The sequence below is a fragment of the Zophobas morio genome, unplaced genomic scaffold, assembly GCF_036711695.1.
Source record: "Zophobas morio isolate AGI-343-1 ecotype UQ-CSIRO unplaced genomic scaffold, CSIRO_AGI_Zmor_V1 ptg000024l, whole genome shotgun sequence".
Lineage (NCBI taxonomy): Eukaryota > Metazoa > Arthropoda > Insecta > Coleoptera > Tenebrionidae > Zophobas > Zophobas morio.
Window position 1 is genome coordinate 11,286,941 of NW_026972129.1, and position 13,984 is coordinate 11,300,924.

Sequence of the window (13,984 nt, forward strand, 5' to 3'; positions counted from 1 at the left end):
GATATTTGACCATCTGACAATAGTTAATTAAGTACTTACCAAGTATCGGACTGTAATACTAGGAAGGCAGTTACAATCCTCCGCTATACCAGACCATACACATATGGTTTATGTCGTGAGAAAATAAAAAACGACCTTTTCTTTCATAAAAAAATCTTGTGGTCTTTATAGTGCAATTGGTTTCGTAACGATTGGATTTTTCCTTTTGTAGATGTAAATTTAAAAAAAAAACACGCAAGGACGTTTACGTTATAAAGTACTAAATTCAGTATTTTAAGTGTCAGCTGCGTGCTCAAAAGTAAAACGTACTTTTTGCTTTTAATTTCCATGCAAACGTCTAAAATAAAAGTGCACGGATAAAGAACATGATTAAGCAATAGGGTTTTCCACTAAAGTTTAAAATCAAATTTTAACTAAACATTCTGAAACAATATCTAAATACATGTACAAAAAACAAATTTGAACTATTTATAAAAAATAATCGCTTTGAAAAAAATTGTCAAAATAATAGAAAAGTGAGAGACCGGCTCAAAGTTGCAGTATTTCGCGGTTAAAAGTGTAACCAATCACTTTGAAGCGATGGCAGCGATGCTGTGTTGCCAAACCTGCTGGTTTATTATATTGAGGTAGGTCAGAGCGTGCACGTGTTTTTGATCAACTTGGCCTGTTCGTTTTATTCCTTAAATATAAACAAATTAAATAGAAAAAATTGGCACGATGGCGAAACAGTGTTTCTTCGTTGGGTGTGATAACAACTCTACAAATAATCCAGAAAAATTATTTCTTACTGTTCCCCAAAAAGTGGATCGGAGGAAGTTATGGTTTGAAGCTGTGGGAAGAACATACATACCTGGGAAAAGTTTGTACTGTTGTGAAGATCATTTTGATGTAAGTATAGTAAATATTTCAAAAATTTGTATGTCGGTATCTACTTGTATCACCTTATTAATAAATTTTCTTTAATAAAGTTGGAAAAGGATGCTGAAAATTGGATTCATTTCAAATTAATGGGTACACGCCTAATGTTAAAAGACAATGTGGTTCCAAGAAGCATAGTGAGGAAAGAAACTTCGTCCCAATTCACACCAACTTCAAGGAAACGTAAGATGGAAACACAACAGCACAGTAGAGGGCTTCGAAGGAAACTGTTTCCTGAACCTACTGTACCTGGTACTTCACAGGATGTAACAGAGGATGTAGAAGAACTGCAATTAAAAACAGTGGCTTCACCATCTGGCATGTTTGTTAGTGCAAAATCGCCAGAAAAAGCAGTTTCTCCTTTAAGAACAAAAAGGAGAACTCTTAGAAAAGCAACTCAGACAAGAGTTAGCACAAAAGATCAGTCATCAATGACCTCAGTTGAAGTGGCAGATAAAAGCACAAACACTCTTCGATCATTATCGTCACAAATATATCAAAGCCCCCACAAACCTATTCAGGGATCATCGACATCATTGTCATCATCCTCCCTTTCACTCCAAAGTGGAAGTGTTTATGAGCCATCATCGGACTCATTGGATGAAACTAATATGATGATATCCAAAGAACTATTGGTGAAAGTGGAAATATTCAAAATTGAAAATAATAGCAGATTTTAACTGGGCTTGCCCAAGTCAGAATTTTTTTTCATCAAATTACTCTAGGAAGAATTAGAAGTTCCTGTAGAACATATTTATATTGTTCTTAAGAAAATACGAACAGATGACCAATTTGTACGATTAGGGACAGATTTTGCATTAAGCACTAGTGGTGTCAGTAATATATTTTCAAAAACATTGCCAAAAATGGCTACAAAACTCAACGAGTTAATTTTTTGGCCTGAGAAAAGTAAAATTCAGCGAGTTCTACCTAGGCAGTTTCAGACGTATTATAAAGATGTTGAAGCAATCATTGATTGCTTCGAAATACAGGTTGAAAGACCTAGTGCAGCTTACCAGCAAGCTTTAACCTGGAGCAATTATAAAACTTGTAACACATGCAAGTATTTAGTGTCGAGGACTCCAAATGGGCTAATTAATTTTATATCAGAAGGGTTTGGAGGTCGCACATCAGATGTAGAAATAATTAAGCAATCAGGGTATTTGACCGTTGTACCTGAAAATGCAACTGTAATGACCGATAGGGGCTTCAAGCAAGTAGCAGGGCTTTTCCAGAAAAAAAAGGTGAATCTAGTCAGACCTCCCAGCGTGACAAGCACCAGAAAAATGACGAAGGATGAGGTACGTCAGTCGAAACTTGTCGCAGCGTTGAGGATCCACATTGAAAGATTAATTCGTAGGATCAGAGAATTTCGAATGTTGGGTCCACATGCTACCACAGATCATAATTTGGTGCCACTTTTGGATCATATTGTAATTGTTGCTTGTGGTTTGATAAATTTGCAAGGTCCATTAATACAATAGTTTTTACATGGTTTTTATTTGTATTTTATTGGAAACAATAAATTAATTGTATAAATAGAAGCATTTAACTTTTTTTATTGATACTAGGGGATTGGGGTATAACGGGATTTAGATTTATTTATTATTGAAATGAATAAGAAATAATTATGAAATAAATAAGTATAATTATTGAAAACGTCAGTTAATTAAAATTGGAAAAATCGCTTTTTTCCAAAAAGCTTGTGCCTGCTCCATTACATTGTGACAAAAATTTTCATCCAAAGGAATTTCCTTTATAGTCACATTTCTGTCCGTTTCAAAAGATGGAGATGCAACACAAAATAAACCCCATTGTTTTTTATTAAGAAACATTTGCAGCTGCAGTTGTGCATATGGTTTAGGAGTTATTTCACCCTCTGGCGTAATGTAATTTTTTACAGTATTTGTCTTTATTGGACATTTTATTTCAACGCAATATTTATCAGACATTGCATCTGCCGAGGCACCAAATATTGGGTACATATGATTTATGGTCATTCCTACTCTTTCTAATTTAATATTTTTCTTCTCACCTATGACTTTTAAGACATCTTCTTCAAGGTTAAGGCCTCTTTTCATGGCCTTTGTTCCTCTAAATTTTGATGCTGCCAGAACTGCAGCAGTTATAGCTCCATCAACAGTTTTGCAGTGAGCAACTTCATGCAGTTTTGAAGCTGTTATTCTCGCATATCTAACATCAAACCAGGCTTTAGATTGTGACTGCAATATTGTTAAAGTATTTATACTTTTGCAAATTTCACTATTTAAATTATTTTGGCAAAACGATATGAAGTCTTCTGCATCTGGTGCATCAGTCGTTTTTTTATAAGAAAGACATAAATGGTACAACGAAGCTTTCTCCAAAATATTCACTTCACTCTTATACATCTTAGCAAGAATTGAATGACTATCTGATTTTAATGCGGTAGAAATTAATTTGTCCAAAAATGCCGTCCCTTTTGTTGGTAAAGAAGGAACTTGCCGAAAATTAAACAACTCTCTCATTCTTTGCCCTTTTATAGTACTGCCAACTTTAGACAGAGTAGACTTCCTACAATAACATTCAACAGAAGTCACTGAAGGCTCCAAGGTGCGTCTGTATAACCAGAACAGTAAGGCTACACCATGTTTACAACCACCTGAAAAGTAGACGTAATACATACACTAATACAACATAAAATCATGCATACCTTCACTTGCAGCACAGTCATAACACTTTGAGTCAATTATGCATTGTTCAGACTCATTTATTGTTACTGAAACTTCATAGCCTTTTAGGCGAACTTTATGTTCTGGTGCAATCAAAGCTTTGACAGTACAAATCTCATCGTGTCGTCTCAACTGCACATAACCAACAGCATCGTCGCCGTAAGTTGCACGAGCTCCACTATAACAATGAATAATTACTATCAAACCATTATTACGTTGTACACTTTACCGTTCGGTTTTCACATTTTCAACACCTGGTATCAGAAAATTCACATTTCTTCGATAATACAAATCTATCATTACATCATCAACTACAGGGAGATTGGTAGAAGTAGCTTGCTCATATTCACTTTCCATTGTGACTATTTATTCTGTGCCGTATTTTCCCAGATAATCTTCCTACACAATTTTAAGTTGTAAGTCGCTGTAAAAGGTTTTGGTAAGTGGTAAATATTAAACGGCCAATTCTACTCACCGTCTTTAAACAAACAATGTCAAATAATGGAAACGACTAACTTTTTAAATTATTTTAAGCTTCAATGAGAGCAAATTAAAAAACGTTAACACTAAGATCGACCAAACATAAATAAACCTAACCTATCATAACCCAACAAGAATTCAAGATGGCTAAATACCGATGTCGTCTAACTTTAAAGCAGCGTGAGCGGAGTTGCCACATCGCTACGCTGATCCCATTGGTCAGCGTTACGTACGTCATCATGACGTACGTAATGCACAACTTAACCGCGGGAAAAAATCACTTTAAATTTAACTTTTTTTTTTTGAGTTATTGAAAAGTAAAAAAAATATTGACCGCATCTTCGCATTTTGTAGACGATATTCTTTCGTATAGTGCATTAAAAAAAAAATCGTGGAATACCCTATTACGGCTTTTATTCGACGGCGTTGTAAATAGGTACATTTATTGCTGAAATTAACCAGAAACGAGTATTTTAATGGCCACCAAGTTAACTGGTTGGACGTTTTATTAGTAGAAAACTTGATCAGGTAAACTAGTGCCGTGTTTACTTCCATACGCTTGTAGGTTCAAAGTTAGCGATAGCTACTGTGTTATTTAAATAAAACTTGTACTCATAATTAACCTAAGGGTCGTTTATCACTTTAATTTTTAAATTTACTAAACTGAGAGTTTTGTTATTAAAAACCTAGTCAAATGCGCACTGTTAATTAAATTAGATAATAGAGAATTAAACGAAAAGTAGAACAACATGAAAATTCGATGTGTAAATTGTAACTACCTTGCGGCATTGTAGTACAAGTCACTTCCACGCAAGAAATGAATAGAATCTCACTTAAAACTGCACCAGTTGGTTTGATTTAATTTTTTTTTTTAAACTACTAACTGGTACGCAATTGTAATTTTTTGTCGCTATTTGAGAATTTTGTTAAAATACAGGGTGTCCCAGAATTCGCGCCATTCCCGTGAATGACATGTTCCCTGTCCCGAACTGTGCCGTAATTCGCAAAAAGAATTGTCCAGGCTTTAACCGTGTGAGAACTGGAAGGCCATTAAGTTGACCAATAGAGAGGCTGCTTTTATATCCGAACGTTTCTATGTTCAAAGTTACCTATGCCAAGAACAAAAAATCGGGTAATACTAAAGTTGAATGAATTTTTTTCCGAATCCCCCTCCGTCAACAAAAGGAAACAGAAGTGTGGTTATAAATTTAATCGTTTTGACAATTGTTTGTCATAAACTGTCACGAAGTTCATCACTGACCTGAAGAGATGCTTCTGCGCCAAAGATGACTGATTAATGTACACAGAGACATCAAGGTTTACTTTAAGGTAAGTAGCATGGGACAGAAGTTATTTCTGCTGCCATTCTAGTTAAATTGTGTTTAACTGGGCTGTACATGTTATAAGAGAAGCTGTTTCATTTCATCGTAGGCAAAAAATAATACATTTATTACTATTCTACATAGAGTAGCTACCGAAGAGCAGGTATTAGAAGTCATTTTCTTAGAGCCCCGTGAATAATCGTCGGCACCCAGACCAACATGTGTTTCACCGATTGTTACATCGAGCAAGAGAAGATGGATCTTTTCAACCTAATCGGAAAGGCCGTGCTGGAGCTCCACGGAATGTACGTGTAGGTGCTGAAGAGCAAGTGTTAGAAAACATGGAAGCGGATCCTAGGAGAAGTGTCCTCTACATAGCGCAAATGAGTGGATGCCCAAGATCGACCACTCATCGTATCCTTCAAGAGAGAAGACTGTATCCTTACCATTACACGAGAGTGCAGCATCTGCGACCAACCGACTACCCGCGACGAGTACATTTTGCTCAATGGTTACTGCGACAAAATGAACTAAATCCTGATTTTTCACGGCGCATTCTTTTCAACGACGAATGCTCATTTTCCCGAGAAGGAATGTTTAATGCACACAATTGGCAATTCTGGGCACACGAAAATCCACATCTCACTAGGGTGACAGCATATCAGGAGCGATTTACTATTAATCTATGGGCTGGAATCATTGGTACTACTGTGGTAAAAATTTTAATGCATTGATAAAATTATCACTAAACTCCGTTCCTGTTTTTTTAGGTGGGGCCGTTTGTGTTACCTGATCGCCTTAATGGGGAGGCATATGCTAATTTTCTACGACTAGAGCTTCCGGCGTTGTTGGAAGACGTTCCTTTGAATGTACGGCGGAATATGTGGTTTCAGCACGACGACGCTCCTCCACATAATTCGATACTTGTACGGCGAACATTGAAAAGAGTATCCTCATAGGTGGATTGGGCGTAGCAGTACTAACATCTGGCCTCCTAGATCTCCAGACCTTTCTCCTTTGGACTTTTTTTTTGGAATCAAATTAAAAATTACGTATATACTCGTAGAAAACCCCTAGATACGTTAGAAGAACTGGAAGAGAGACTGCACGAAACCTACGCTACAGTTACTCCTGAGATGTTAAATAATACACAACACAACATAATTCGACGAGCTAGAACTTGCATTGAAGTTAATGGTGGTCATTTTGAGCACATTGTTTAATACTCGTAACGTTACAGTACAACGATTCCAGCCCATAGATTAATAGTATTGCTCTTGATATGCTCTCAAGTTAGCGAAATGTGGATTTTCGTTTGCCCAGAAGTGCTAATTGTGCGCATTAAATATTCTTTTTCGGGAAAATCAACATTCGTCGGCGAAAAGAATATGCCGTGAAAAATCAGGATTTATTAGTTCATTTTGTCGCAGTAACCATTTAGCAACATGCACCCGTCGCGCAGTCGGCTCGTCGCAGATGCTGCACTTTCGTCAATAGTAAATAAATTAACATCATTTCCAAATATTCTTTATACTAGTATGAATAAGACATCAATAACTTAGTGGTATTGGTACTGATTTGTTTATAGTTTGTATTGTTCTTAAAAAAAATGCAACTAAACGATTTTTGTTATAATTTTTATTCGTATCTTTTCAATCTCTAGAAAGTACTCACAACTTTAAAGAAACTGTTTTAAATCATCATGTGCAGCATCAATATTATTCTTGAATAAGTCTCAGTTTTCAGTATCTCCCCCGCATGATTGACACCACAGCAGATACCTATGATCTTAACACACCAGAGAAGTGGAGTCTCGTCTCTTTTTTCGTTGCTTAGATTAGGTATCAGCAACTAAGCTGTTCAGTAAAAATTGATACTGTTTATTGAAAATCATAAGCACCGATTAATCAAAGGCGATATTTATGTTTTAGTACACTTAATAACGTTCTTTGAATGGACATGTGGTACTCTTTTTTAGAAATAACGATAAACTTAATATCAGGCATATGATGCATAGTGAATTCTGAAAATGTACTGATTTTCGTTAAAAAGAACAACACATTATTCACGGGGCTCTAAGAAAATGACTTCTAATACCTGCTCTTTGGTATCTACACTATGTAGAATAGTAATAAATGTATTATTTGCCTACGATGAAATGAAACAGCTTCTCTTATGACATGTACAGCCCAGTTAAACACAATTTAACTAGAATGGCAGCAGAAATAACTTCTGTCCCATGCTACTTGCCTCAAAGTAAACCTTGACGTCTCTGTGTACATTAATCAGGCATCTTTGGCGCAGAAGCATCTCTTCAGGTCAGTGATGAACTTCGTGACAGTTTATGACAAACAATTGTCAAAATGATTAAATTTATAACCACACTTCTGTTTCCTTTTGTTGACGGAGGGGGATTCGGAAAAAATTCATTCAACTTTAGTATTACCCGATTTTTTGTTCTTGGCATAGGTAACGTTGAACATAGAAACGTTCGAATATAAAAGCAGCCTCTCTATTGGTCAACTTAATCGCCTTCCAGTTCTCACACGGTTAAAGCCTGGACAATTCTTTTTGCGAATTACGGCACAGTTCGGGACAGGGAACATGTCATTCACGGGAATGGCGCGAATTCTGGGACACCCTGTATATAAAATATGTTTTAGTTATGTAAAATGTACCTATATCATTCCATTAAAAAAGTGGTCTAGTTATTTAAACAGAAGTTCTCGCGCATTTAAAACACAGTCAATTTATGTGCTGTGTATTTTTGAATAAAGATTTATTTATTTTTGGGAAGAATAACATAACATATTATTAATCTTAACATGCATACTTAATGTAAAACTGTAATAATAAATGTGATAAAATAATAAACAAATATTAAGATGCAGTTCAAAACTGACGCCCTGTTAATGCCAATATTTCATATGCTTTATTAAGACCTTGACACTATGGTATTTATGGGGCAACTCTGTTCGTAAAATAAATTTTGAATAGCGTTTTACCGTTTTGACGATAAACTTAAAATACATCTAAAATTTCCGTGAAACAGCTCAGCATTTCCGGAGATTGTTTATGTAATAAAATGGCCAGCAGACAGACGGAAACGGGAGACCGACATTTCCGACTCGGACAAGCTGTGAAGCGTCGAGAAAAATGAAGTTGGGCGGGCATTCGTTAGAATGACCCTTTTACTTTTCGAACTTACCAAAATGTAAAGGTCAATGACTCAAATTAGTTACGTAAATGTCGAATTTTTGAAATATGTATTAGTAATTAATTGTATAATTTGAAATTGGTGTTTTTTACCAGAAAACTATCTTGGAGACACAGTAGAAAATTAAAATTATTGTTTTCTACTTATTTTCGTTTGTTAACGACATTTGAAAATTTTTAACGCTTCTATGGTTTTTACCCTTTTGACACATGAAATTGTTGAGACTTTTTATGTTTATCTAGTTTTAATTTTTGTTTGTCTAAAAAACAAAAAAAGATTACCTTTTTTGCTAGTTATAGTGAACTTGAGTCAAGCATACGGAATTCTTCTGCGCCTCCGACATAAAAACATATGGCATGTGTTCAAATATCATATGCAATTATGTAAATGTGTTATTTTTAGCACCTACAGCAAAAGTGTTCCGTCATGTGGTACTTACAGGTATGTATTTTCAGTTTTTCTTTTAACTTGACAATTTCGGGTGGACAGTTAAAAAGTTTTTCCCCAAAAATTGAATCTTTTTTTAATCATAATTGTAATTACCGAAATCTTTCCAAATTGATGTATACACCTATAAATTTAATGATTCAATATTAAGGAGTTGTGATTAGTAGATTGCTGAATGGGTTAGAATCGGCAAAATAATTCATATACACTGCCAGACAAAAAAAGCCGGACAGTTGAAGTTTTTGGAATTAAGTAGGTACCTGCAATCGGTCGGAAAACTTTTGTAAAAAATATTCCTAAAAGTAAAACAGTAATGTACTCATTAACAGAAAACATAACTTCATTCTAAAACACGCGGAAAGAGAAAAAAATAAAAAAAAAGTTATAACTTAATAATGTATAATTACAAAGATTCAAGTGTCGGCGATTTTTTGTCTGGCGGTGTATTTATGAAAAGAAAGTGGTGTTGAGGAGACCACGTAATCCCGGTAGGATCTGACACTGCCATTTTAGGCACAACTAAAATTTGTGCAAAGTTTACAATAGGTGCCCATATCAGTTTGGACCGGAATTAAGATGACGGGTTAAGGCACTCCAGGTGCCAGTGTAACGAGATATGACTGTGGTCCGGAGTTGATGATCGCCCAAATTTGAAAATTTTGCAAATTTGCAACTTACGGCCGGACTTCTCTGTAAAGGGGCTAGCTACAAGAAAAATTTTGGGCCTTTTTTAGGAGTAAAAAAATAAATAAAAGAACGCATATGTTGTTATTATATGTATTTATAAAATTATTAACACTTGATTTTTTTGGTCCGATTTTATAAAAATTAAAATTTGAAATTTTTATGTCTTGATGTTTAATATACCAAGCGATTTTAAATGTTCTTTACATAATATGACCAATGAAGAAGAAGACTTTATTTAATCTTCTGTCCTTATAGCGTTAGTTGTCGGACTATCTATATTTACATTGGCATACGTATTTTATAATTGGTCTGTATCCTATTCTTACAGTTTTTTGTGCCTAGGTCCAGTTAATGTGGTTTGACTTCTTTTGTTGGTCCTTGTTTTTTTATTCTCTTTTTCCATAATCTTCTGTTTTGTGCTGCTCTTTTGACTTCGGTCTATTTTATTCCCCGTTTTTGTCATTTACATCACCGGTTTTTACTGCAAAAAGGTTATCAAAAAACAAAAATCACAACATTTTTTATAATTTTTCAAAGAAGCGGGATTTCTTGGACTGTACTTCAAAGACGAGGGAGGTTCTTTTTCCAAAAAGAATCAAATGAATGCAGTGCGATGTGTTTCTATTTTCCATGATTATACTGTTCCAAATTTTTTTAATTGATAGTTACATATAGGTAGTTAATAAATAATTACATATTAATTACAAGATAATTAGGCAGGTATGTTTATAATCTGTCAGTGTTGTAAACGCTAGTGTCACCACCGCCACCATGAATGGTTCTTTAAATTTAATTTTTATCAAAACCTTAGTATTGTACTCCCAGTTTGAAGTGGTTTTTATGACAAGATAATAAACATTATCACCTCATTATTACCCCACGACGGACAATATGAGTTGAATAACAAAGTACGGCCCTGCAAGAAACCGACCACTTTCTTATTTATGGTTACGGATTTACTCCATTGTCCCTATCATCACCTTCGACACAATGTACCTATCAGAAAAACCACTTTAAACTGGGAGTACAATAACGTTATTCATCCCTTACATTGTGAAGGTCAAAATAACAGACTGGAGCTTGTCATCGCAAATCTCCGACAGATTAAGTTTATGATGTTTGTGGTCGGGCGGTAAATCACATTGTAAATCTTAAAATGTTGGTGACACTTTTCAGAACGTATCTTTAAAAATCAACTTCTCAATTATTTATGGAAATTTTGGTAGGCGGTTATCACCAGTGTTTTCAACTTACAAAACTATAAATAGTCCTATCAGAATCGTCGGTTTTTTTTCGTCGGAAATGAGATCTGGACCGGCGTTGAGGTTCACCGCTGACCGCTGTATTCCACTTTTTAGTACTGCTAATCGTTTTTAAAGATTTATGATTATTTTTTTATATTATTATACATATAGTTAACATGTCATCTGTCCGAATAATTATGACATTTGAATTTCGCTGCCATTTTCATTATTACAGTTACACAATCCGAGAGAGGCGGAAGAAATCACTGCCCACTCGGTGGTTAAGCTCATTTATGAACGCCCAATATAACAAAGCTAGTAAAAATAAAAGCCATTCGTCCGATGGACTCGATTACAATACTTCCTTCGCTTGCGCTCGGGAAGTAAAAATTGTGAAAGATTATTTTGATAGAACTTCTCTCGCCCTTGAAATTTAGTCCGACAAATTCCGCTTCGTTAAAAAGTTATAAAATTAGATTTTGCGATTTTTGTTTTGTGACCTGTATTTTCTATTTTACAAAAAAATGACATAGGAATAACATTTTTTGCTTAATTCAAAACGAATAAATCTGCAATTAAAACTTCAATATTCCTGGGCTGTACTCTTAAAATTAATTTTTTCATATTTCCAAGTTGTTCGTTACTTTTAATTTTTTTTTCGATTTTAAGGACACAGCCTGATAATATTAAAATTTTAATTGCAGATTTATTCGTTTTAAATTAAGCAAAAAATGTTATTCGTATGTCATTTTTTTGTAAAATAGAAAATACAGTTTTTTTTCCTTTTGTGAACTCAATCCGGGGACATACTGTATAAATGACCATCATAAAATTATCCCATTGTGTTGAAGTTAAGTTTACAATAGAAAAGGTTTTAGGGTCGTAAATAACGTATCTACTGCAACGCGACCGACTGTTGTCGTTTCATTCAGGGCGGCTTTCACTAAATATCTAAATCTAAGCAAGAAGTGTTTAGAAGACGATTTATTGTCAACCGGTAAGCTTAGTGCGAACGATACAAAGGGGGTATTTATTTGCGGTCTATTACTGGTACATTCACTCCACAGGCCAATTTTGACGCTGAAGAGGTTTATCTCAAAGTCAGCGATTCACTGGAATCATGGCCAAAGGCTTTAGCAATCCACAACTTTTTAAAAAATAACCTTAAAAATGGGGTGAATAAATGTTAAAAAATGCATTCACGACAAAAATTGACATTTTTTATTTTATAAAAAGCAAAAAAAAAATGTCAACGTCAAAATTGTGTGCTTGCTTAAAAAAATGATACAGTACCTTAAAATATAGATGCAAAAACATGTAAAAAAGTGCTTAAATTACAATCTGTATTGCAGTCGTTAAACCCGAGTCATTCAGGAGAGGACTGGATCTGAAATAACAAACAATGCTTTTGGAATTACCAAAATTTATATTTGGTAACTATAAATTAAAGAACTCGGCAAAATTCCAACATGCTGTTTGCAAAATTTCAGAGCATTCGGTTTTGCAGTTTCAAAGTTAAATTGCGAGATGTTGCAACTTTGATTTTTTCTACAAAGATCTAGATATCTAGAATAAAAACTTAACAGGGGTTCATAAACCACATAAAATTTAAATAATATTTACTGTTGTAAATTTTGGACATGACGTCAACAAATTGTTGGTAGGGATGATTAGTCAAATTTTGATTAGCGTTTTACCATCTACACGATAATTTGACAACTGCTTCAGTAGGTTCGGAGATTATCTGCCTAATAAAAATCCGGACAGACGGCAGACAGACAGACAGACGAAAACGGGAAATCTATTGTTTCGTACTTTCGAGTTTACACTGTTAAAATGTGCTCTTATTTAATGTTTACCTATATAGTTTTTTATGCACCTGTTATATTTTTAGAAATATGTATTACATTTGTAATTGTAACATTTTGGATATGTGAAAAACGTAAATAACTGTAAAAAAAAAGTAGATTGTTTCGGGGCCCAATCCGAAACCGTATAATTAATATTGTCTAGCATATTTATTATTATTAAAGACTAGGATTGTATGCACATATTTATGTTCAAAATATGCATCACTTTATTAAAAATATGCAAGATATGCATGTGCAAATACTTATGAATGTTTAACAAAACAAAATGACATTCTGAATTATTTACTGTTAAAGTGCAGGTCTTGGAACCTTTATTTGTAATATAAACATTCAAATTATAACTAAATTAAGTATGTAAGAAAATGCTGTCTACACAGTATTTGTATTTTAGCTATAATTTTTATTAAACCAATTGATCATTAAGTGTTTTTCAAAATTTTCCATTAGAAATGATTCGAGCTTGTCACACAACACATGTTTTAGTATTGAAAACGATCTTTCAACATCGACAGAGGTTATTGGAGCAAATTTTAAATTCTTTGTTATACCTGGATCTCATCCACTTTTAAAAATTCTCCTCCCAACATTTTACTCACAAGCTACAAGGGATTAAAACCTACAATTTTTTCTAAAAGAGACTTTAGATTTCTTAAAAACGTTTTCAACTACTTTACCTTGAACATTAGATATTTTTTGAAAACAATTTGTTATTAGCTGAATAGAATCTACCAGTGCTAAATTGTCGCATTCAGGTGCCAATTGTGATGGCAATTCTTTTTTTTTTGCAAAAATTATTTTAGATTCTTTAATAGCGGTAGCATAATCTGACAGCTCATTAACAAAACTCTTAATTGCATTTTAGTTTTTGGTATAAAATACAACTTCATTTAACCATGCTCCCCACCTAGTCACAACAGGTTGTGGAGGTAATGGTAAACTGGACAATACATTTCGATAAAATTGTACTCTCACAGGTGGCTTAACAAACATTTTTTTAACATTATTGACTGAATCATTTTACAATTGGAAATAAATTTCTAATTTCATCAGCCACGTTATTTATACCATGAGCTGAGCATGTAATATG

At 34.1% G+C, this 13,984-nt stretch overlaps 3 protein-coding genes across 7 annotated transcripts; 2 read left to right on the forward strand and 1 right to left on the reverse strand.

Annotated features, from left to right (window-relative positions):
- Positions 1–401: 401 nt before the first annotated feature.
- Positions 402–2,462, forward strand: LOC135135118 (uncharacterized). The gene is made up of 2 exons (XM_064064112.1): positions 402–888; positions 969–2,462. The coding sequence occupies exon 2, from the start codon at positions 1,785–1,787 to the stop codon at positions 2,400–2,402; it is 618 nt and encodes a 205-aa protein (XP_063920182.1). The 5' UTR covers positions 402–888; positions 969–1,784; the 3' UTR covers positions 2,403–2,462.
- A 29-nt stretch (positions 2,463–2,491) lies between these two features.
- On the reverse strand, positions 2,492–4,396 carry LOC135135150 (uncharacterized). 2 transcript variants are annotated; one of them, XM_064064146.1, is made up of 4 exons: positions 4,105–4,396; positions 3,859–4,053; positions 3,611–3,807; positions 2,492–3,559 (listed from the first exon to the last, which is right to left on the reverse strand). In XM_064064146.1, exons 2-4 carry the CDS (start codon positions 3,984–3,986, stop codon positions 2,580–2,582), a joined length of 1,305 nt encoding a protein of 434 aa, XP_063920216.1. In that variant the 5' UTR covers positions 3,987–4,053; positions 4,105–4,396; the 3' UTR covers positions 2,492–2,579. The 2 variants fall into 2 exon arrangements, with proteins under 2 accessions (XP_063920216.1, XP_063920215.1); XM_064064145.1 differs by having other exon boundaries at positions 3,859–4,396.
- A 953-nt stretch (positions 4,397–5,349) lies between these two features.
- LOC135135471 (uncharacterized) lies at positions 5,350–7,429 on the forward strand. 4 transcript variants are annotated; one of them, XM_064064532.1, is made up of 3 exons: positions 5,350–5,438; positions 5,576–6,144; positions 6,202–7,429. In XM_064064532.1, the coding sequence occupies exons 2-3, from the start codon at positions 5,773–5,775 to the stop codon at positions 6,388–6,390; spliced, it is 561 nt and encodes a 186-aa protein (XP_063920602.1). In that variant the 5' UTR covers positions 5,350–5,438; positions 5,576–5,772; the 3' UTR covers positions 6,391–7,429. The 4 variants fall into 4 exon arrangements, with proteins under 4 accessions (XP_063920602.1, XP_063920603.1, XP_063920604.1 ...); XM_064064533.1 differs by having other exon boundaries at positions 5,581–6,144; XM_064064534.1 differs by having other exon boundaries at positions 5,617–6,144.
- The last annotated feature ends 6,555 nt before the right edge of the window (positions 7,430–13,984 follow it).